The sequence below is a fragment of the Emydura macquarii genome, unplaced genomic scaffold, assembly GCF_026122565.2.
Source record: "Emydura macquarii macquarii isolate MOO-44397 ecotype Brisbane River unplaced genomic scaffold, CSIRO-AGI_Emac_v2 contig_1363, whole genome shotgun sequence".
NCBI classification, from domain to species: domain Eukaryota; kingdom Metazoa; phylum Chordata; order Testudines; family Chelidae; genus Emydura; species Emydura macquarii.
This window is the reverse complement of record NW_027131500.1, coordinates 1352807-1378183: the sequence shown is the minus strand read 5'-3', so window position 1 is coordinate 1378183 and position 25377 is coordinate 1352807. Positions and strand designations below refer to the sequence as shown.

The window sequence follows — 25377 nt, the reverse complement described above, 5'->3', positions numbered from 1 at the left end:
TCTTGAGAGGCAGGTCTAAGTATTATACTATCCCTGATGGATTTATCTAACCTGCTCTTAAAAACCTCCAATGACGGAGATTCCACCACCTCCTTAGGCAATTTATTACAGTGCTTAACTACCCTGTCAGTTAGGAAGTTTTTCCTAACGTCCTACCTAAACCTCCCTTGCTGCAATTTAAGCCCACTGCTTCTTGTCCTATCCTCAGAGGTTAAGAACAATTTTTCTCTCTCCTTCTTTTAACAACCTTTTATATACTTGAAAACTGTGACCATTTCCTTCCTCAGTCTTCTCTTCTTCAGGCTAAACAAACCCAATTCTTCCAATCTTTCCTCAGAGATCATATTTTCTAGATCTTTAATCATTTTTGTTGCTCTCCTCTGGATTTTTTCCAATTTGTCCTCATCTTTCCTGAAATGTGGCACTCAGAACTGGACACAGTACTCCATCTGAAGCCTTATCAGTGCAGAGTAAAGAGGAAGAATTTCTTCTCGTGTTTTGCTTACAACACTCCTGCTAATACATCCCAAAATGCTGTTTGGTTTGTTTTGCAACAGTGTTATACTGTTGACTCATATTTAGCTTGTGAGCCACTATGACCCCGATCCTTTACTGCAGTACTCTCTCCTAGGCATTCATTTCCCTTTTTGTATGTGTGCAGCTGATTATTCCTTCCTAAATGGAGTACTTTGCATTTGTCCTTATTGAATTTCATCCTATTTACTTCAGACCATTTCTCCAGTTTTTCCAGATCATTTTGAATTTTAATCCTATCCTCCAAAGCACTTGCAATCGCTCCCAGCTTGGTATCATCTGCAAACATTATAAGTGTACTCTCTATGCCATTATCTAAATCATTGATGAAGAGATTAAACAGAATTGGGCCCAGAATTGATGCCTGTGGGACTGCACTCGATATGCCCTTCCAGCTTGACTGTGAACCACTTATAACTACTCTCTGGGAACAGTTTTCCGACCAGTTATGCACCCACCTTACAGTAACTCCATCTAGATTGTATTTCTCTAATTTGTTTATGAGTCACTCATTTGAGACAGTAGCAAGAGCCTTACTAAAGTCAAGATATACCACATCTATCACTTCACCCGTCCACTGCTTTTCTTTATTGGCAGTTAGGTTTCCCGTAGTCTCAAAATATATTTTCACATCCTGTCTCAATTTGCAAGAAAAATGCAAGAGAAGGCAAAGACCACAAAGAAAAGGGTAGTACTTTAAATTATAAAGCAAGCAAGCAAACAGACAAATGACAACTAAAAGAGGGAAGTGAAGATATATCCTCAATGACATCACCCCCAGTGAAATAACAGACTCCTGTCCCAGCAACTACTGTACAACTTGTGGCTAATGCCATTCTGTTTTAAAGAAAGTGGTTAAAGACTATTTCACAGGCTGGAACCATGAGAATGGTGAAGATTTAATGATAGTGAGATTTTAAAAGGTTTCATGATTTTTGCTTTGCAGTTAAATTCAGCCCTGATCCTGCAGACGCTGACACACGTGCTTAACTTTACTACTCCCATGCATCTACTCACAGGAGTAGAATTAAGTATTTGCAGGTTTGTAAAATCAGAGTTTAAATTATAAACCCTTTAGGGCAGGGATTGCATTTTATTATGTGTGTAATCCTTTATTTCTTAAACATTATTAGTGATATATTTGTGTTTTGTTTTATAACTTTATGATGATAATTAAGGGTCTGACAATAAGTAGGCTATGTATTTTGTATTATAATCATATTTATTGTACAGCACCCAAAGTGTGCTTGGTGCTTCAGACCTGTATAAAGTTAAGGTCCCTGCCGTGAGTTTACAGTTTAAGGCCCCAATTCTGCAATGAGATGGGTCAGGCTGGACTCCGGTGTCCCTTGTCCTCCATGCTGACAGATCCATTTGCAGAATAGGGTGTTAAGTGCCAAATGATACCAGGAGTTATACAAATGTCAATCTGGAGTTGAGTAACCTTACTGATTTCAGTGGATTAACACTAGTGTAAATGAGATCAAAAGAGAGACAATCATGGATGATAGGTGGGGAGAAATATTTTCCTTTTGGGTTCGCTTTTAGTCATTTGTTTAGTGGCCTGAAAGCTATATCCATTACAAACAGCCTGTTACATAAGCGACCCACTGAAACACACAGTAAAATCCATCACAACCACAGAGCCATGCGCCTTTTTAAGCGCTCCCCGGGGCACTAGGCCTTCGCTCTGGGTGGTCCGCCTGGCCGTGCGGGAGGAAGCGGCGCCCGCCAGGGGGGGACGTGACAGAGCCGATCGGAGCGCGGCTCCGGTAGCGCTGCCCTTCCTTGCCCGGCCGCCCCGAGAGCACATGGCCCCTCTCCCTGCAGCTGTCACTCTGGCGCCTCCTTCTCCTCCCCCTGCTGGATACGCTGGGGCACGGCGCGGCCTCCCTCCGCTCTCACCCAGCGCTGCTGAACCCCCAGCTGGGAGGAGCCGAGCAGCAGCTGCTGCCGCCGGAGTCGGCGCCGGTGGGGAGGGTTGTGGAGGGAGTGACCGGCCCCGCCCGCTCCCTGCTGCCGGGCATGAGCCCCGGCTCCCTCTGCTGCCTGAGCGGTACCGGCAGCCGCGGGGCTCGGGGAGAGGCGACCTTCCGAGGGGGCAGCTGGGGCGGGAGATGCGCTTGTTCCCAGCGGCGCCAGGAGCAGCATGGTCCCCGATGCCGACAGCCTTAGCAGCGGCGGGCAACCCGACTCGGCGGGCGCCGCAGCGTCCGGCGCCCCGGGAGCGCACAGCCCCGGCGGCCAGTCCTACCGCAGCAGCGCCCCAGCGGCCGCCGGCGGCGGAGAGGAGGCGGCGGCGGCGGCGGACGACGAGGAAGAGGAGGCGGATCCCGGCTCGTCCCGCCTGATGCTGGCGGCCGGGCTGGGGCTGCTGGCGGTGTCCTTGTTCCACCTGGGGCGGGCGGAGGTGGGGGACTGGGGGCAGCCGTGCCTGGCCCTGCTGCTGCTGCGCCTCGCCCTCTACCTGGGCTGCGCGGCGGCCGCCTTCCTGCTGGGCACGGTGCTCGCCTTGAGCGGCCGGAGCCGCGGCCGCCTCCGGCCCCCGCCGGACTTTGCCGCCGCCTGGAGCCGCGGGCCGAGAGGGGACGCTCCGCTCCTGCGGGCAGCCGCGGTAAGTGGCACGCCAGCCTGCTGGACAGCCCCCTTCCCCCCTTCTGTCCTGCCGATCCCGGCCATGCCCCAGCCACACACCTGGGCCCCGCCGGGCACATTTCTAGCTGCGATTTCTTCTCTCTCCTGTGTTGGGTGAAATTCCCCCCTTCCACTCAAATGCACCAACCACGCATGGGCTGAGAGATCCCAGCCTCCCTTCCCAGCGCGGACAGACCCGCGGTGGGGGCGGGGGTTGTGTGTGCCCGAAACCACACTAGGGGGCTGCTGTGGAGTTTGCCGGGCGTTAATCTTAACGCGTGGCCTCTGACAGATGTTGCGTTGCAGTTGCTCTGCGTTGACAGCGCTGCTGCAGTTGAGTGTTGTTGGCTTCAGACCTGTCAGCTCCAGATCATACAAACTGGTCTCCGGTAAACGGTGTGTGGTGATAACATTTTCCTGCAACAGTTAAAACGGATGTTTATTCAGGTCACTTCAGCTCTGCTTAACTGGCACAAGTTATGCAAGTTGTTAATGGGTATACTTACCGAGAGTGCCCTTAGGTAGGCATCCAGCATCCAGGAACAAATTTGCACCAGTGTATTAAAAACATTGGTGCAGATCTGTATTGCCTTGCCATTCCTTTAGTTTATATATATATATACACACACACACATCTGTTTGGGAGGAGGGGTGTAAGATACAAAATATTCATGTTGCTTAAATGCAAACTATTAGAGTTGTGGCTACAGGGTGGGCCAGAGAACTGTCCTTGAGTAAGCTTTCTCATAATACCCTCTTGAACTCTGAGCATTCTTACATGCCTGCAAGATGTACATGGGAAAGACACCCATCTTTATATTCTCTTTACCACCTGTGTTAATACCCCTAATATAATGATTAATTTTCCCTGCTGAGCTCCAAAAGCCAGTTGTGTAGACGCATTCCTCAATTTGGAACTCTGTGTTAACATATCCATAGATTAGGCACTTGCAGACATACTGAGAAATGTTAGCCAAAGCAATTTATTTTAATCATTTCCTGCCCAAATAAAAAAATCACAGAACTGAGAAAACTATTGCTTGACATGAGGAATTGTTTTCACTCCAATACTGCATACAGATATAAAGGATGTGTAGCATTGGACATCACAGGTAAGCTCAATCTAGCTGATAGGAAACACATGCTTGTGAACTGTACATTTCTATGAAAGTATAATGTAGGTAAGCAAAATACCACAATAATAAATAATGCACCTTGATATAGTGCATTTCATTGGTAGATCTCAAAGTGCTTTACAACGAAGGGTAAGTGTAATTATCCACATTTTAGTATAAAACTTAAGAGTTACTAGGATCCAGTTAGTCATGTTTAATGCTTTTACTTTGGTGTTAACAGCAACTCGCAAGTGTTGTCATTTCTGAATTTCCAGGATAATGTCTTATTCAGCTTAATTTTTGATAGCATGGATTTTCTTTGAAGTTGAGAGAGCAGAAAGCCTGTTATAATTCACTCACTAGTATAGTTTGTCATTCTTTCACCTTTCTTTTCCATCAAACAAGCTAACAAAACCCTACAAAACTTTTGGGGGAGGATTTGTTTCTTTGTCTTCTTAGTCATTAGAGTAGTGGGAAGGAGCCAGTTTGTGACCAGAAATAAACTACCAGGCCTAAACTGTACATTATTGTGCAGTGGAAAAGGACAGTGCGTTATTGCCAGTAGAAAAAGATTGTTCAGCTGGATGCTGGTGACACTAGTTGGATAAACTGATGTGATGGTATGTTCAGCGTCCATCCCCAGCGGGGTGTAAAAGTGATATTGTATCTGATTCAAAAAAGGCTATGCTGTGTTTTACCCTGAGGGGCCTTCATGGTGTTCAGCGATTTTTAGGAAGGAAATAGTGTAACTGTGCCTTAAGTGTGCAGGTGATAGTGTGTGGGTTGCAGAACTGTTGAGGAGATATCCATAGGCCATATGAGTAGGCAGCAGTTACCTAACCTGCATGGATAGGGGGTGTTCTGTTAAATACTGTGGCTGATGGACTGTGATTGTTCAGCTAGGTTTTTTGGCGGGAAGGGCAGCCTCATGTTTATTAAGCATATAAATAGTCTTGGATAATAAAGGTAGTTAAGTGTTAAAATGTGCAAACCCATCTGATGCTCAGAGAAAAAGATATGCTGAGTCTTCACTAACTGGATTCAAACTCCATGGGCCTTATCTTCAGGTGGTATAAATGAGCATGAAGTAAATGCAGCTGTGCTCATTTACCCCCATTTGACTGTTTGGGCCCATACTCAAAAACAAAAAAAGGAGTACACCCTGTATCTATGATGCAAAACCTCTCCAGATTTCGTAGATTTTAAGATCACTCACTGCCACAATAGGAAGAAACAAGTCATGAAATATACAGTGGACATTGCTTATTTAGAGAAGACTGTGATTGAATAAAGAATCAAACCTAATGTTTTTACTCTGAACAACACAATACGTTAATACACTGGGCAAGAAAAAGCTGAAATATCTAGAGACAAATACAATTGCTTCACTTTATATGCTGTATGCATTCTTTTCCTGGTAATTACCTCCCATTTCTCTCTGAAATTTTCTCCTTTCATTTCTGTCCCCTGGTTTCATGTGTGGAGCTGCTGTCCCATCACATTTATTTTGTACTGTCTCTCTATGGGTTTTATCCTGTGGTATTTTTCAAGAAATAATTAAAATATTTTAAATCAGTTAGAAACCTCATAATGCAGTACTGTGGCACAGTTACCTTAGTATGATGCCTGCCAAGGTTCAATTATAACATGCCAGATGTAGTCCAGTCAAGGTCCTCTCCCACTCTGGCCAGGTCTGTACATACAGGCACAGGGGCATAGCTGCGCTGCTGCAGTGAATCTGGTGAAAGATGCTCTGTGCCGATGGTAGAGTTTTCTCCTGTTGCCATAAAAAACCCCCACCTCCACAAGTGGCAGATGCACTGTGCACACAAATGCTTATATCGGTGAAACTTATGTCACTCTGGGGGTGGAATATTCATACCCCTGAGCGACATCAGTTTTGCCGACATAGGCTGTAGTGTAGACATAGCCTACAACCCACAAAATGTAACTTGGCTACCTGAGAGAAGTGGAAAGGAAATGCCAGAAAAAGAAGTCAGAGAATTTTCTCCTTTCCATTTGGAAGCCCCGGTCACAGGCATCTGACTTTCTAGGTCTTGCAGTTGCAGCTCTCTTTTTTTTTTTTTTCCTGACACAAATTGGTCTTATCCTGAGGCTTTTTGTCTTGCAGATACATTTTCTCCAAAAAGATTTTTCATGGGTAAAGGAATCCTTCTGATTGGTGCTGAGATACTGTAGAGTTGGGGGCAGTATAGTAACTTGATAGGTACTACATAAAAACCTTGCCCGCCCAGGTAGATTTGATTGCCATTTTTTCTCATTCATCTTTCTTTCTTTCTGTAATAATTCTTAAGATTAGGTCACCTCTTCCTATCATGTTTTCTATAGTGTTTACAAACCACTTGATTTCGCTCAACTGCTGCTTTCCCAGCTGTCATAGATTATTCTGATATCATGTTTCTATCCTTTCCAAATGCCAATAAAGGGTCATTAGGTACCTGTGAAGCTAGAGTTTCCCAAACATTGACACACCTTTCCTTTCCTTGCACAGAAAGGAATAATCTGGCATTGTCTAATGCAAAGAAGTTTTCTAAAGAGGGTTATGGATGGGGGCAGAAGGACTTCATTGGAAAAAGAATCTATTTGGTGTGGGTTTTTTTTTTTTTTTTACATGAGCTCAAAGCAAGCATGTTAATGGTTCTTACTTGCATGGTGACTTCCACTTTGGGCTTAGCAACTGAAGAAACACAAAGTATTCAGTAATAAATATTTATTCTAATGGGAGTTGGACTGAGCTCTCAGAGAGTTGGTAGGAGTGTTTTTAATTGACTTCAAAGGGAGTTGGGTGGGGCCCTTGTCCTAAACTTGAGTAAAATTCTCATTTAAAAAAAAAAAGTTTTCCCCAAGACCTTGATTCTGCATATGCTTATGATGCATGAGTAGTCCCACTGTTTTCAACAGGTCTATTATAGTGAGTAAAGTAACTGACATGAGTAAGTGCTGAAGGATCAGGCCCCAAATAAGCAAAATTTGTGCTTTCCCACAAAATTTGTTTTGTTTGAACTCTCTCCAGAGAAGCCATCCTCCCACGATGTTAAATATACTTTGCTTAACCTCTATGGGAGTTGAAACATGGGATTTTGGTGGGGGAGGGGGGAAGGGAAAGGGTGTGTGTGTGTGTGTGTGTGTGTGTGTGTGTTTTAAAGCTTAGATTGTTCAGTGAATGCATTAGAAATCTATTGAGAATTAGGAAAAATAACAAATGACATTTAAAGACTCTGGACTCCAGAGAAAGTGTCATGTCGTTAATATTAGAATCCACAAACAGATGCAAAATTTAATTTAAATCAGACTTAATTTACTTGTGTGTCTGGTTAGTTTGTTTGTTTGTTTTTGCTTGTGCTCCTTCATGAAAACCTGAAGAATTGTTTTCAAATAGTTCACTCTTTGTCGCACAACAGGGCACTGTATCAAAATGATATTTTTGTATGTGATGCATTGAGAGATAAGGTCTCTGTAGACAACATCCCTTGTTCCACATTGTTTAGTTCTGTGATTTTTTTTTTCTTCTTGTGCCCTCTTTTTATTTTTAACAACTTCCATAATGGGTGAAAAAAACATGCAGACCATTCATGACAGTAGTATAATAAATAAAAGCAATAGTGAACATTTAGTTCCCATAACTATTACTTATAGACAAACAGTCCTTTCTCACAAGATCATAACGGGTGTATGTGTTCAAGGCTGTATTTGGCTCCCAGTCCTTTAACCTAAATAGGAAATATTCCCAACACTTAGCAGGAACTGGCGCTAGACAGGATGCAATAGGACAACAAAGGAATGCAATGTCCTAATTCTACTATCTTCTAATCAAAACTCTTAAAATTCCCAGCAGATACTTACTTATCAAACACAAACATGCCCTTTCACACACAAGTTAGAGATGGAGAAGACCTATTAGAATATCCATCTCCCTGCAAATTCAGGCTTGTACTCTTCAGCACCTTAGGTTAACCAGATATACTAATTTGTGTTAATAGTGTAGGAGATGGTTTTGACTGACTTAAAAAAGTCCCTTGCATGGACTTTTGTGTGTTCGGAGGTTTCTGTTAATGTAGTTCTATGAACTATTATACAGCCAAAGAACTAAGAAGGCACAGTATGCTCTTTTTTCCTTTCTAATTTGTGTTTTGACTCTGACTCTTAAGTGGTTGAGTTGCTATACTCACATTGAAAAATCCCAAAACTAAGATGGGTGAGATGCTTGTTAGGGTCAACGGTTATACTTTACATTTAGTTGGTATGAATGATACTTTACAGAGAGTGGTCTATTTAATCTAACTTGACCTAACCAAAAGGCAAAAAACGTGTTTATTCAGCAAAAAGTGTGTATTGGTCAAAATATCACGTCAGATTCTGGAGATTAATTGTTTTAAATTAATAGAAGAAGATTCTTGTGCACACACGTGTTTTTTTTGAAATTTTTAAAACTGATATAGTTAGTCACTTTTTTATTTTGAGCTTGTCTTAAGAAAATATCTTTCACATATATTTAGCAGGATTCTTTCTTCAAAAGTATTTTTATACAGTTATTCTGACTGTGAGATTTACATGGTTCTGTTTCACATTTTGAGCTAGTCTGCTTTTCTTTCAGTCCATATGGAATTTATGTATAATATGCATGCTTGTGCTTGAAGAAGAGAATTGCATTTCTTCCTCCCCAGACTACCTAACCACCACCTGGTCTTTGAAGATGCTGTGGTCCAGGAAGATGAGTTTTATCACTTAAAGTGTAGTAAAATCAGTAGTGAGATTTTTGGAAATAGTTCTGTGTGGATCAGACAGGAGGTTAGAAAGCTGAGCATTCTTCCCTTTTGGAGGGAAAACAAATATTTTTTTCATTTTCTTTCTACTTGTGATGGAGAGAATCAAACAGGAGGTTAGAATGGTAAATGGCAGGAGCCACAGCAGCTATCAGAGGAGGGACACCTTGCTGTATAGCAGGGGTTCTCAAACTGGGAGTCATGACTCCTCAGGGTGTTGTGAGGTTATTATCGGAGGGGTTGTGAACTGTCAGCCCCAAGCATGCTGGCAAGGGTGGCATGGCACCAGGGAGGGTCATCACTTGGGGGGGGTTGTCACAGCCTGAAATGTCTGTAAAGGGGGTCCCAGCAAAAAATGTTTGAGAACCCCTGCTGTATAGGTTTCCATTCCAAAATGTGATCACATGTGTTAGGTGGAGGAGGGAGGGCTGAGCACAATGTGGAATGGCAGGAACAGCATCCTCCTCATCTTTTGATTAGGTTCTTATATATTATTCAGAAACATCCATAAATTATGATCATAATAAAATGTTTTTTTCTGCAAAATCTACCTGCTGAAACTTAATTTATCCCTCTAATCCTTCAGAGAGCTATAGAAAATCACTGGTCCTTAAGATATCCTGCTATCCATGTCTGTCTATCCTGAGAATCTGCTATGGCTGTCCTCTCACCTCTGCTTTTTAATCATAGGATTTCTGATTCTGGTAATTAAGGATTCTGGATTGTACTTGTTCAAGATTATTCACCAGTTTCTCCTTCTCTGAATTTTGACATCTGAAGATGTGCTGGTTTGTCCTTAGCTAAATGTTTTGTTAATCTCCTTTTAATCAGCTAACTTCCCTAATGCTGAAGTGAATCTTACTAATGTGTAATTAATGACATTAAAAAAAAAAAAAAAAAAAAAAAAGTGCCACTATCATGCCATCTGCCAGTTTTCAGAAATATTTCCGGATTTTTAAGGATGTGTTACATAGATCCCAGTCCTGCAATGGGAGTTCCATTTTTACATTGGGCCCATGGTTTTCATAGCTCAGTTACATAATAATAATAATAATAAAAATTTTATTTTAGAGCTCTGTTGAACACTCTTTGCCCTTGGGAATTTACGGCACTTTCCCTAGAACTCCAGATATGATAGGACTTATGCCTTGATTACTTGTAAAAAGTAACCGGAGGGAGGAGAGGTGTAACTTCTTTCTCCTTTTCCTTAGTGAAGGCTGATGCAAGGAAATTAAATCCTTTGGAAACTCTTCATCTTATTTATTTGCTCCCAGAAGTCCTTGGTGATAGAGTGGATTTACAGACTTGCATGTGGCCTTCTTGTGTTAGACACATTGAAAGATTTCCTTCTTGTCTTGTATTGCCACTCTTTTTATTTTCTTCTCATGTCCTCTTTATCTCTGTCTCACAGCTTGTCTGGCAGTTCATTTGGATAACATTATTTAGACCGACATTTAATATTTGGCTTCAGAAACCATGTTGGTTTAAATCCTTTTTTGGGGGGGCACTGTTCACTTTAAAAGAAGCATTTATGACTGATAAAGAGAACGTAAGGAAAGAGTGGCTTGTCTTTCTTGACAAATGAGCCATATTACTTCAGTAATTTAGGAGGCAAAGTGCTGGGATGGCTGAATTATCACTATCCAGATCTTTGGTAGGGAAGCAGAAGTCAGATCTTGTTACAAGCCCCGTAAAAAACAATCCCCATTTGAATCTTGCATTCAGACTGTCTTGGAATTTAGAATGCTCTGTCTAATATACTTGATCAGACATAAAGGTTCTAAAGAGGAACTTGTATTGGGCTTCTTATTTATTGCATGATTTTTGTTACCCTGTGATTTGCAAAGGGGAGCAAACCCACAGAAGAAATTACCAGCAGAAAAGACAATTACACACTTTCTCCCTTCTTCCTCTCCTCCAGTCTGGTATAGCTGGCTATATATTATTCACAAAAAAGCTGTATGGTCAATGGGCAATGTGGAAAAAGGAGGTGTGATGGTGGAAGCAGGAGGATCTAGGGGCGGTCACTCAGTACTATGTTTCTCCAAAGAAAGAATACTCACCCAATATAGTGGAAAAGGAGCAAAGTTAATGATGATTAAAACGGAATTCCTTCTGCATGTTCTTCTATCCCCCATTGAAGGAGTCAGAGCTCAGTGTTTTTGCGGTTGAGCGAAGGAAGCCAAAGGAGGCCAAAAGGGTTGGAGATAAATGCAGAGGGAGTATCTCCCTAGTAGGTTAAACTGGAGTTCTGTGGAGTTGAGGCCTGGGTTTTCCCCAAACCCTAACCTATTCAGATGCTTCTGGTTCCACACTGAATCTCACTAGGTTCCACAGTGCAGGTGAGGAGATGCGACTTCTCTGGGACCCTTGAGTTTGAGGATTGATTGTTTTCTTCCATACATCCTTACAAAAGAGGAGAACATGGGGCTGCTTTAAGAGAAGTCTCTGTTAACTCATCATTACACTTATGAAAATGTGCACAAAGCTTTGCTCTGAGTCTGAAGGCCTTTTTTCCCATATGAAAGGTATTATAGAACCACTAATGGATGAAAAAGGCATATTGCTTTGTAAACACTTTTAAATGCTAACATTACCTAGATAAATTAGAAATAGTCACAGGAGATGGGGAGTGAGAGTGCATTTAAAACATTTTTTTCTCAAAATGAGCAGTCCTGTCTGTCTAATTTAATACAACTTTAATTTAACTTTCGATAAAGTTCTGATTGTTGGAAACTCCTAATTATAGAAGCTAGGACTTGCTTACCGGTGGTTTTTTTTGTTTGTTTTTGGTATCACTTCAACTCTGTCAGTTTAGAAACCAATATAATTAAAACAGTACAGCCCCCTAGCATGGAGACTGTTATGTTGTAAATTTATGGAAATATAATATACCAATATAAGCACCCTTACCGTGGTGTAACTGTTCTCGGATCACCCAGGCCTGTGAGTCACCTTGTTACCCCCTACCTCTTCTGTGAGGGAGTTTTGCTTGTGTCTGGCTGGGTGTCAGTTCCCTAACACCAGCAGCCGTTCAAGCACTCTCCTCTGGGCTGTGCCTGCCCTGTCTTTCCCTTGCAGGATAACAATAGGAGCCCCCCAGTCCCTGAGTCCCTGTGATATCCAGCCCCTGATACTGGCTCCTTATAGAAATCCCAGATCCTCTACCTTCAAGGGGGTCAGCATGCCCCGGTTTACTAGTTTTACCTTAAACCACCTATCCTATAAACCACACAGCACTTGTAATAAAACAAAGGTAGGTTTGTTTAAGAAAGAATAGAGATTCAACGTGAAACAAGGGAGAGTGGTGGAAATAAATGGTTACAATACAAAACAAAATGATACAATGTGAATCTGGGTCTACACTTATCAATAGTTATCTTTCCTGTCTCATATAGTAGGTTCCTCTCCCCTCCCCAGTTCAGTCTGTTGAAGATCTACTGGCTGGCTTTATAGGATCCAGGATCCCATTTTTAATGAGAAACCTTGAGGGGCTGGAGCTGTCTCCACAGTGAATGGATAGAGAGTGTCTTTCCTCACTTTGTTATAGGATAGTGAAACAGTCTGTTGTATTTATTCATAGGCAGGACAATTCCCTGTCTGTTGTCATGTTCCTTTTGTACCTCCAAGTAGTTTCAGTTTTTGTAATGGTCTCTGATGATTTTACATTGAAAGTCTTGGGATAGAGCAAGGCTAGACAGTTGAGCCTTGCATTACATCATGCACCCAGGGTTGGGTGATGATTCCTCTTTGCTTCAGTGGATCATCACTGAGACGTATTATCCCCCAGGTGACTAACTTTTACTCCAAACCCATAAAGCATACTTTCCATATAATTACATTATTCTTAAATATTATCCACATGTATACTTCTGGCAATGGTTATGAATCTTGACAAGTTACGAGCTTTTTGTATATAGCCTATATATGTTGCTCCTATGAATATCCTGCAAGGCATTTGTTTGGTGTAATGAGTTTGTCTGGTCTGAGATTAGAGTTTGCAAAAAACAGGTGACCCTTTGCCGAGGGGTCTCTGTGTCGCAAACTATGTCAATGCTAGAATTTTAACTCTATTGGTTTCTAAACTGAGAGTTAAAGTGTTACAAAAACTGTGTGTAGACCAGTCCTTATTGTGACTGTTACATACCTTCTTTGACATCTAAAATTGATTTTAAAATACCTTAAATTTCTTAGAGATTAGTGTGGGTCTTCTGTAAATGAAAAACTGCTTCAGTATCATTCATAAGAAATTTCTAGTAGAAAAATGTAAAGTTGAATTCATGGAAAATCTACCAAACACTATTAGAAGCAGCAACTTTTGATTGGTATCAGTTAATGTACATTATGAGACTGTGACAACTAAGAACAATTTTAATAGTGCAATATTGGATAGTGCAAACAGATGAGTCATTGGATTATGGTTTTTGTGTATTAATATGGACTGCATCTTTTGCCCCACAGATTAAAAATGGAAAAAAGCTTTGCACAAAGTAGTATTATATTATGTACATTATATTCTGAATTCTGTACTGGTTTTATTTTTATTGCGTTAGTGTAATAGAAAAAAATGCAAATTTTCCTGTGCATGTAGGCAGAAAACTTGAGGGCAGAATAAATATGTGCAGGCTGACGTTTATGCCTTGTACTGTATGTGTTGTCTGAGTTATAGTGTCATGCATTTTGAGAATTGCATCTGACTACTCAGCCAATATGTTACATATTAGTATATTGATACTGCAGTTTGTACACCTTGACCTTCATACATCCCCATCTCTGCAGTTAATACATTTACTTAATTATTTACAATTTAATATTTAAATTTGAAGGTTTTTTAAAGCAAGTTTTAAATTAATCAATCTGTGTCACACCAATAAATGGTATTAGTTTGGTAATTTTTCCGTTAGGAAGACTGTTTTACTATCTGCTCAATCTAAGACTCTGGCTCAATGCCAGCTTGGATTTTATTTCAAGCCTTGAAGGCTCCTGCTGTCTGTAACTCACAGGATTCCCGTCAGTAACAAATGAGGTACAAAAGACTCCAGCCAATGCAAGCTTCCTTTTCTCATGTAAATAAACACACATGCAGGAAAACTTTAAGAGCCAAAAACATTTTTCAAATCCATGTTCTTAGTGTTAGTGGCCACACACCTTCCATTTCTTCTCCCTTCTCATTTGTATCCCAAAGTAAGTGAGGGTTCAGAGATTGGTAAAATCTGTCTTAATGGCTGTTGATTGATTATAAGCAGAACTTTAAGGCATTGTCACTGTTCTGAAAGTTTTCGTGTAGACATAACCATTGAAAAACTTATGGTATCTCATTGGGCGTTTACCAGTTAAGCTTATATGGCTTGAAGTCAGTGAGAGCAGGATCAGGACCAGAGCAAAGAATGGCAAGATTTTCTATCTGAGCGGAGAAGAATGTGTTGCTTTAGGTGGCAGCATGTAGTACAGCTGAAGTTGTGTCCAAAGCAGACCCTCTGGAGAAAAGAGAAGTGTGTTACTTTTAACCCTTAGAAGCTGTAGTGATGCTTGCCCATTTTACTGATTCATTAGTGTGCACCCGGTCAGCAAACAGCCTGAAACAGTAGTTTGGAGGGGTGTGACCTTCCTTCCTCATTAATTTTAATGGCATGTAAACTCAGATACCTGCTGTTCTGCAGGGCTCCCTGCTTATACCATTACCCCAGCAGAGGACTGTGCATACGCTTGCTGCCTCTACACCATCATATGTGGAAGGGGCTTTCTCACACAGAGTTCTCTGCTTCATGGGTGGGGCTATTTGATCTCTCTTCTGGGATGGACTCAAGCTCGCCTGAAAACAGTAAGTAGTGGTCTACGGAGGAGAGGAGGTCTACCTAGAGAGAAGAGGTGGTAGGCCTTAGTTTAGAGGGTTCCAGAGAAGCTCTTATACTCCTCTTAAGCACCTAATCCATACCCATTGAAGTCAACAAGGCTCTTTTCATTGCACTTTGGAATAGGCCCCAAGAGCCGAGATACCACTTATGGCTATGTATGGGCCTCTGCCTTTGGGTGGATGTTACGTATCTAGAATTCTTGCAAAATATCAAGTAGACAAACTTATTCCCACAGACGTTTTTGCTTTGAAGTGTCTTACTCTAATATTTTAAGAGACGTACCTGATATTTCAATACATTCACCCTTTTTTTTGGTCTTTTTTTTGTCCCCATAGTCTCCCTATGTCAGAGCTGCATTGAGCCATCTAAATACAGAAGTTACTCTGGTTTAACCAGAGATACATTTTTAATATTGATATAGTTAAACAGTGCAATCAGTCCCATACGTGGGCACTCTTTTTTATCAGTTTAAAACTGACTTCATTCAGTTTAGCTTGCGACACAAGCTAAACCAACGTAAGTCAGGCTTAAACTGGTCACCAGTTCAGCTAAATCAGTTTAAAATTGTATCTTCGTTAAAGCAGTGCAACTTCTGTGTTTATACCAGACCTGAAATGGCTGCACTGTTTTTCCTGTAGATAAGTGACAGTTCCCTTAGATGTTAAAACATCAAAGAAAGCAAAATAAATTTGAGCTTTATAACCAAAACTTCCTTTTTTCTGTGAAAGTGGGGCATAGACATACTGGCAGGAATGGGAACCAGTGTAGGGGAAATTTTAAAGAGCTACCTACGTTACAGAAGCTACTGTGTTTGACACTCACATGCCTTTTTACCTCCTGTTTCCCTTGCCTCAAATCTATAATACACACATTTGTCCCGCTAGGATGGACAGTCATCTGCTCATCCTAGCAAATTGTGCTGGACTCTTTCTTCTACCAGAACTTTAAGGCTGTCTCTGCACTGAAGATTTTCTGAAACCTCCCATTGTTGCTCTAGAGCTGGTGTAGTTCTGTCTGCGGTAGCAATTATGGGAGCACTGCTGATAGGCTTGCTGCTGGTGTCTCTACCGTTACGTCATCCAATCCCGTGGCCTGTCACACTTCCACCTTTGCTAGCACCAGTGGAGCTGAACTGGTGGCTGGATTTAAACAAATTCCCAGTGTAAGGCAAGGTGCTAGGGGGATGTTGAACGCAGTTGACTGTCAACATAGACTGGAGGGAGAATGGGGGCTTGGAGGTAAGGTTTGCTCTATTTGACACCTGATGTAGAACTCAGCAGTTGCTTAGTGTAAACATACCCTGAAATTTGGTTCATTGTTAGTAGTGATCAGTTAAACTGAATTCTACCGTGTGTTCTCTGATTGGTTCATGTGAAAAAGTATATCTTGCTCATATAAATAAACGTGGATATTTACATATGATTTGGATCTTTTTTTCCTAGAGATTTGAATTTTAGAACATACATACTAAGATTTGCTTAGCTCTTTTCCCATTTGCTCCCTGCCAGTCTGGAGTCATTTGCTCTCAAACTGTGGCCTTGCTGCACTGTCTATGACCTTCTACACGGATTCCTGTGTCACTCTGCAGTATTTCTCAGAAAATTCAACACGCTGTGCAGCTTCCATACAGTGTTTCTATATTGTGTCCTTTAATAATTGTATACTGCACCGCCAAATAGTTATCTCTTTTTTTTTTTTTTTTTTTTTTAAGTTTTTATCATTGTCACTTGTGATTTCTTACCCGTTTCCTCCTGTTGTTCACCTCTTTTGTTCAGACCTCTTGCTGCTGAGTATCTCTGTCTCTCCCTTCTTGTTGACTATGTTTAATTTTTTAAGCAGAGCACTGCTTGCCATTTGGAAGATAAAACTAGCCAATCATAGAGAATAACATTCAGTGATATATATTTTTATGAATTAAACTGTATGTTTGCAATTGGTTCAGTAAAGTATCTCACAGTTAGGGCTTCTGATTTTAGGTTTTAAACCGATAAACATGTAAAACACCTCTGATTTAAAAAAAAAAAAAAAAAAAAAAAAAAAATCAAATTGGGATTTATCCAATACACACTGGAAAAATATCAGAAATGGTTATGTGTATCTAAAGGCTTGTCTACACGGAACAGTAATGCAGACTACTGGGCGTGATTTCCAAACTGCATTAACATGTTGCTCATTAATTGGTCAATAAAGACCCTGCTGGTGCACACTAAAGTCTGTGGAACTCCTTACCTAGTCTAGCTATTAAGTGCTTAGAGCAGTGGTTCCCAATGTTTTTGGCTCGAGGGCCACAGATATCATTTTTACAATCCTGAAGGGCCACCAGTCTCTGCCAGCAGCCTCCCCAGCCCTCCCGCATTGCAGCCAGACGGAAGGAGTTCAGTGAGGAGGTTGTCTCCTCGCTGATCTCCTGTCCCCCTGGCTACAGAAGGGAAAACACAGGTATCCTGTAGCCCCATGTGCTCCACCTGGGTTCCTAGGCAGTGGCTCTCTTCTGCAGCCAGGGGGACGGGAGATCAGCGCTCCCCTCCCTCTGGCTCCAAGCAGAGACCCTAGCGCCCATGGACCCAGGCAGAGCACTTTGCCCTGCTCCCTGCTACAGCCAGGGGGAGTGTACCCACTTGGCAACGTGCTCTGCCTGGGTCCTTAGGCAGCAGCTCCCTTCTGCAGCCAGTGGGAGGGGAGCAGCGGGCCACTTGGAAAGACCCAGTGGCCTGTGGGCCACGGCTTAGGAACCACTGGCTTAGAAACATTCATATGAAAGAGCTCTATGAAATAGTGTAAGGTAAATTCACTGATTGTGCTACTATTTATAATAATTATTGCTACAATGGTAGCTCCTAAAGGCTTTGACTGAGGATCAAGAATCCAGTAGAAGTGTTTTGTGCTAGGCTTGTACACACATCATCATAATAATAATAATAGCACCAAAATGCACTGAACCTTCAACTTTTTTAATCAGCCTACAGTTTTGGCTGAAATAAATTCTAACATTTCATTTGTGTTTGAAAGGGAGACTTCTCCCCAGATTCAGAGGAAAAGTTTTAGCACATTATTTTCCTTCCTTCGATAACTTTTATATTTACCAGTAGCGCATTTCTAAAGTGCTGTTTCTTCAGTGAGGGACTGAGTCCTTTTCTGTATTTGAAAGTTGTACTGGAATAACTTGGGACTGCCTTGCATCCAGACACACGTCCTCTCCCATCAACAGATCTGTGCACTTAAGCCAACATCATTAGTCTGGTTTGCAGTCAATGCAACTCCATAGCTGTTGGAGTTAGCTCAGTTAGGGGGAGGCGTGGCTGCATCCCACTTCCAATGTAGTCAAGGCCTGAATTACCGATCCTTCCCATTCCTTCTGGACATGCTTTTAGAACCATGCTCTAGTGAGGGAGTCTCACCCCTCTCCTCTGCTTTGATGCTGTAGAAGCTAATATCTTAAAATAAAAAAAAAACCTATTTAGGTAAACAGCTTAAAAATAAGTAGTTGTGGATGTTCATTGTTACCACATTTCTTAATTGAAATGTACTTTGGAAAATTTAAAGGTATCCCTTACATTTTAAACTGCTTCACAGGGCTGAGCAAAACCAGTTTTGATAGAATGCTCTAATGGTTCAATGTTTGCTACTGGCCTCTTGCTGAGTTGTACCAACATGCAACATTTCTCTTCGTATCCTAGTGAACTGCTGGTCCATGAAGTTTGCTTCCCTGAGATCTTGTATATCTATAAATGTGATATGCTGTTTACTAGACCATTTTTAGTTACTTAGAGCACTGGACCTTGCAAGTGTCCTATGGTTGACGGATGGAATTATAAATAGGAGAGAATTCCTGTTAGCAAATAACCTAGAATTATTGCAAATCAGAGAATTTATTCCCCAATATGTCCTAAAATTCTCCCTTTATTTGTCCACACCAGCCTTCTAGGAAAATGCTATTGATTTGTTTTAATACTTTGGATAGCAGTAGTGTCTTATAAAAGCAGGTCCTATTATTTTGGGCTTCATTTTTTCTCTCCTTTCTTATGCAGTTTATTCCTCTATCTTTGGTAATATGTGTTCTCTTATTTCAGAGTCATTTGTCTGGAAATGCATATGAATCGGTCCAGTCTAGGAGGGTGGTCATTTCTCATAACATGGATAAAGCTCTGAAAGAAGGTGAGTCCAAACTGGGAGCAGGAGTGGGTTGATTGTGAACCTTTTACTCATATTGGTGAACAGTTACTTGCAAAAGTAATCCGATTGATGTTAATGGGACTACTTGCAAAATCAGATGCTGCTGAACAGTGTATAAAGATATCAGAATATGACTCAAAATTCTTCTGTAATAGCACCTTTTGTCCTGGATTAAAATGTTTGTTCTTATTATTCTTATTATTATTAAAAATAAGCTAGATAAATTTAGTCTGGAAATAGGCGCAAAATTTTAACAGCAAGGTTAATTAACCATTGGAACAATTTACCAAGCGCTGTTGTAGATTCTCCATTACTGTAAATTTTTAAATCAAGAACAGATATTTTTCTAAGGGGGATGCTCTAATTCAAACAGGAATTAATTCATGGTTATGCTGGAGATCAGACTAGAATGTCACAGTGGTCCCTTCCAACCTTGTAATCTATGAATGAAAAATTAAGAACTATTAATGCTCATTTGCATGTTGCATGTTAATAGCGTATGCAGATAGCACATATAATTGTTTATGAACAATTGGAACACAAAGGACCGGATCCTGAGCGGCACCAGGCGTCTGCAACTCCCACTGATTTAAGCAGGAGCTCTAGGTATTCATGGCATGTCAAGAAAGGCACAAAGATCTAGTGATATGGTTGTGCACACACAGGGTCTAAGCTGGCTTCTATTACAACTAATGGGAAAACAGTTGGAAGAAGGATTGGGCCCAGTCCTGTAAGGCCCTGAGCACCTCAGTGAGGTGTTCAGCTTGTTCAATTCCTGTTCACTTTCATAGAAATGAAGGGGACCAATTTTCTCATATCAGGTGCTCAGCACTTGGCAGGGCTGGAACTTGAGTTCCTAAAACTTGCTCATTTTAAAAATGTAATTACTTTAGGATTAAAAGAGTCATTACAAACCACTTACACTTGATGGAAAAAGGAGCCTTTGTAACATTTATGCAACACAGGAAACTTAAGGTGTTTCATTTTTCTATAGGAGAGGAAGAAGAATTTTTTAAATTAACCTTTAGGAATGCCCAGGCATTGCCGTAATTACAGTCCCCATCTATGTGCTGTTCAGGCATCCTTCTTAAGCAGAATTTAGCGACCAGGATACTTAGCTGAATTACAGATTTGAGTGTTAGAGAGACAAGGTGGGTGAGGTTATATCTTTTATTTGACCAACTTCTGTTGGTGAGAAAGACAAGCTTTCCAGCTTACACAGAGCTCCTTTTCAGTGTTGTTAAACTAGCTGTAATAAACCTCTAATGATCTCTGCTAGTGCTGACTTATGTTGCTACTTATATATATATATATATATACACACACAAACTTAGCACATTTGTAAACAGTGATTTTTGTCATCAGGAAATGCTTATAAACTACCAAGAGCTATTATAATTATGCTTTTTCCCTATCTTCCCCCAGATATTAAACAGTTTTTCTCTCTCTCTCTCTCTCTCTCTCTCTCTCTCTCTCTCTCTGACAATGTAATTCTGATGTGTAACCTTTGGGATTTGATCAGATGAATGCTTTTTAACTTCACACTGTAATGCCTGGAGGATTGTGCACTGTAGCTCAAAAATAGTACTGATTAACAGCTACCTATATATTAGGATTTAGGTTTTTCTATACAAATATTTTTGCTATATAGTGAATCATAAAAAAGTTGTTGAAAATTGAAAGGGGGAAAAATTGTGTATTGAAAATGTTCATAAGGCAATTAGAATGATAGATTCTTGGGCTATGGAGTGGTGAGGAAGATTAGTTTGTTTATATTTCTTTTTAGTAATCACTTATTTTTATAGCATCATAAACGTATTGTGTTTTTGCAAACACCGGGTAAGATGTGTTCTTTATCCCAAAGAGCTCAGGAGATCAGATAGACAAGAGTCAGAACAGTAATTCACGTACGGGATGGATGTAGATACGATTATGAGGAGAGCAAGTTAGGAAAAATTCCTTGGAGAAATGAGTTTCAAGGAGGGGAGGGCAAAGTGAGGGTGTTTAGCAGAGTAAAAGTGGGAGATTGTTGCATACATAGGGGTAATATGGCTGTAGGTGCAAAGGCAACGTAGGTAGCGGGAATGGGAGTAAGAGGCAATGAGATCAGAGATGTAGGCAGAGTTACTGTAACAGGGTGGTTTATTCTAAGTGAAGGAGGCTTGGGGCCAGCCAATTCTGATTAGTAAAGAGCCACACGTGAGAGGAATGAGATGATTTCCATTGTAAGAGCACCAGAAAGCTGCAGAGAGAGGAGAAGCTCAGGAAGTTGTGGCAGAGACTGCAGAGAGAGCAAGGAAAGGCTCTGCAGGGAAGATGAGGGGAGTTGCCTGCAGCTAGGAGAACTGGAAGAAGACCTGACACCAGGAGAATTGGGAAGTCAGAGCCTGAAGGATGAGCTCCAGCTGGGTAAAGCCTGGTGATGGAATTGGAATCCATCTGGGAAGGAGGACTGGGGACTCCCTCCCTCAAGAAGAGAGACACTGAAGGCTTTGTAAGGAATAAATATATTGGAAAATATATTGGAAAATGTTTTGAGTTACCTTTGGACTGGTGGTGTGCAGTTCTTAAGGAGCCCTGAAGAGGGGGAAATGGAGGCAGGGTGCTGCAGAGTGACCTCTGGCCGTGAGGGGGCATTGGGAGATGGCTGACCCTGTTACTGTTACATTTATGTAGGGCCTTGAAGGTGAGAATCAGACACTTCAATTAGAGAAAGACAGCCTTGCAAATGTAAATTGATCACTAAACTTGAAAGTAACAAGTAGCTGGACTCTACTTCTGCAGCTGGAGGTTGAAGAGGACTTAAAGATGCTTTGCCTACTATCTCCCTCGCCCTTTCTTTGTAAAATTAGTGCGTTATGGCTCAATATACCTCAAAGAAACCTCTTGATAATCTCAGAAATCTTTAGTCCAGGCCTTTGTATAGTTGTGTGATAATATTGAACAGAAAGCAGTTGCACTTGGGGTTGTGGGTGTGGCACTGGTGTGAGCTAATGGACACTCTAGTTTTGAGATGGAGAGTTTAATTTCATATAATTTTAATGTTTCTGTGGAAAATTAGGCCAGAGGCTGATTTCTTCTTTAAATACATCTTGAAGTATTGTAATTCAAAAGCAAACAGCAATAGATAAATCTCTCCAGTATCTACCGTTCTCTTGAGGTTGGATATACAGAATTTACAAAATTGTAAGGAACAAACTAATAAAGTGACAATAGAGCTGGTAATTCGATTGCTCAACTCAAATTTTCTACTTGCTCCCAAATGGTTCATTTCTGCTTCCCTTCTTTCCTTTGCTCCCCACGCGCGAAGTTACTAGCACCTTGTAAAGTTCTAAATTAGAGTTCTTTCCAAGGTGAAATCATGAACACAAGATCTTTTGTCTATTACAAAGCAGTGCACAATAAAGCGCACTTTAAGTCATCTTTTCTTTATGTTGGTGGTCAAGGTTACCCTTCTATTTCAAATTACTTTTTTTTCAGTATACTATATGTCAAAGACAAAATCTTATTGCAGCCTTAACTGTGGAGGCCCTATTGTTGCCTCCATAATAATTATTTCCAAATTTGTTTGTTTTTTTATAAAGCTGACATAGTTTATCATAGTTAAAATATCATCCCTATTAAATATTCAGCAACTGTATTATATGAAAGAAGTGTGTAAGGTTAGAGTTAAGGCTCTTTTTGGAATGTCTTGATATCTATTTTTGACGGTTGCATTACCTAGAGTATCAACTTTTAAAATTTATAGTTATCAAAGATTTGTCTGATTTCTCCCATTTTATTTCTAAGAAAAATCTTATGGCATAATGAGTATAAATGGACTTTAGCCATAAAATTTTGCCCACAAAAACCTCTGTGCACTGAAAATGTTTATCAGGCAAGTTGCAAAATGACTAATTAGTCCGAATTCCTTTCCTTTCCTCCTTTTTAAAGGAACTCAAGTTGGGCACCCAAAAATTGAAGCACTAAAAATTACTAGTCATTTTTGAAAATTGAGGCTTTAATTGATTTCTTCTAGGCTTACAAGCAAAACGTAAAAGCTCTCTAGCCACTCCCTCAGACCATACAAGTCCTGCATGGAGTCCTGCAAACATTGGTTTTCCCATTTAGTTCAATTCATCCCATCAAAATGAAACCTGCAGTCATGGATTCACACTTCCTCTTACCTGCTGTAATGTATGTGAATTGGATTGTGAATCACAAAACACACTTACTAATATTTTAGTATATAAAATTTAAAATAAATAGTGATCATATACAAGCTGGGACCTTGAAATTACATTAATTGAATGAAAATATTTTTAAACTAGTTGGTTAACCTGTGCAAAATAAAGGAGGATACCTAAATCTTTTTGCACATTATCTAAGTAAGCACGTAAGGATAGTGCAAAAATGTATTTTTACAACTTTGTATATTGTCAGTGTCAGAAACAAAATGCTTTTGATTTGTCATTCAAAATGGTATGCGAGTGTGGGACTGGAAAAGGGAATCATTTGTGTGTGTGTGTGTGTGTGTGTGTGTGTGTGTGTGTGTGTGTGTGTGTGTGATACACACACATATATACTTTATAATATGTAGAAAAGAGTGCACTTAGAACATTGAGCATACAAATTCAAACAAAGTTTTGAGTAATCTAAAATGCCATAGAGACTGTATCCAATTTATAAAGGGAAATAGGTAAGATTTTGTGTCAGTAAAATTATCTATTTTGTGCTTCTGCATTAATTCTTTTAAAAAAATACAGTATTTTACAAAGTAAGGCCTGATCCTGCAAACATTTATGCACATGCTTAACTTTATACATATTAATAGTCCTATTAAACTCACTTAGCAATACTTGAGGTTAAAGTTAAGCATGTGCATAAATGTTTGTAGAATAGGTGCATGTAAAATGGGTTTATTTTACATACAATAGCATTTTATAAACAACATTTTACATACAATACCATATTCCTATTTCTGCTGGGGTATATTCAAAGGATATTACATGATTTATTTATTTGCAGGCAACGTTGTTACCACGAGACTGTTTAATGGTCTGTCGGATCCTAGGGTTTCCTAATGCCACTGTGAAACCCCCAGTGAGTGGAACAAGAGCCACAGCACTTGTACTGTACAAGCATGCCAAAGCCATTTGGTTTGTTCCCTGATATCTAAAGCCTTGATTCAACAAAGCACTTAAGCACGTGCTTAAGTCTATCCAATAAGAACGGTTATACTGGGTCAGACCAATGGTCCATCTACCCCTGTAGATGTATCCTGTCTTCCGATGCCAAGTGTTTCAGAGGGAATGAACAAAACAGATAATCATCAAGTGATCATTCCCAGCTTCTGGCAAACAGAGGCTAGGGACACTTCAAAGCATGGTTTTGCATCCCTGCCCATCCTGGCTAATAGCCATTGATGGACCTATCCTCCATGAATTTATCTAGTTCTTTTTTGAACCCTGTTGTAGTCTTGGCCTTCACAAAATCCTCTGGCAAAGAGTTCCACAGGTTTACTGTGTGTTGTGTGAAGAAATACGTCCTTTCGGTTGTTTTTGTTGCTGCCTATTAATTTCATTTGGTGACCTTGTGTTATCAGAAGGAGTAAATAACACTTTCTTATTTACTTTCTCCTCACCAGTCATGATTTTATAGACCTCTATCATGTCCCCCCCTTAGTCATTTCTTTTCCAAGCTCAAAAGTCCCAAACCTAACTCCTCATATGGAAGCTCTTCCATACCCCTAATCATTTTAGTTGTGCTTTTCTGTACCTTTTCCAATTCCAATATATCTTTTTTGAGGTGATGTGACCAGATTTGCACGCAGTATTCAAGATGTGGGTGTACCATGGATTTATATAGAGGCAATATGATATTTTCTGTCTTATCGCTGTTCAGTACATTTGAATTAAACTGTGTGCTTAAATGCTCTTCTTTCCTGATTTTGGACCTAATACTGTAATAACACTGCTTATGAAATAGCTGTTAATTGAAAGTGTGTTCTGAATTTTGGAATGCGAATGTATCATACCTAGCTTTGATTCCTCACACCTAGTAAGACTAAGTAAGGCTTTTATCTTCTAACTTGCAAATTAACATGGGTAAAAGACTGCAGCCTTCATTCCAACACTATTTCTGGAAAGTACCTGAGTTTGTCTAGAAAACCCAGCATACGTGTGGGTGGGATGGCTCAAAAAAGAAATGTGCTTAACATGATTCTTTTTGTGGGGAGGAGGGACTGATCTGTCATCTGAACATGGAAGGGACACAGTCCTTGCCCTTTCACATAATTCTGAA

General features: G+C 40.5%; 1 protein-coding gene across 1 annotated transcript in view; it reads left to right on the top strand.

Annotated features, from left to right (window-relative positions):
• Positions 1-2028: 2028 nt before the first annotated feature.
• Positions 2029-25377, top strand: part of SNX25 (sorting nexin 25) — a 127107-nt gene continuing 103758 nt past the window's right edge. The window contains exons 1-2 of the mRNA XM_067551640.1: positions 2029-3148; positions 18993-19077. Coding sequence (XP_067407741.1) covers positions 2684-3148; positions 18993-19077 — 550 coding nt within the window. The 5' untranslated portion in view covers positions 2029-2683. The remainder of the gene's footprint in view (positions 3149-18992; positions 19078-25377) is intronic.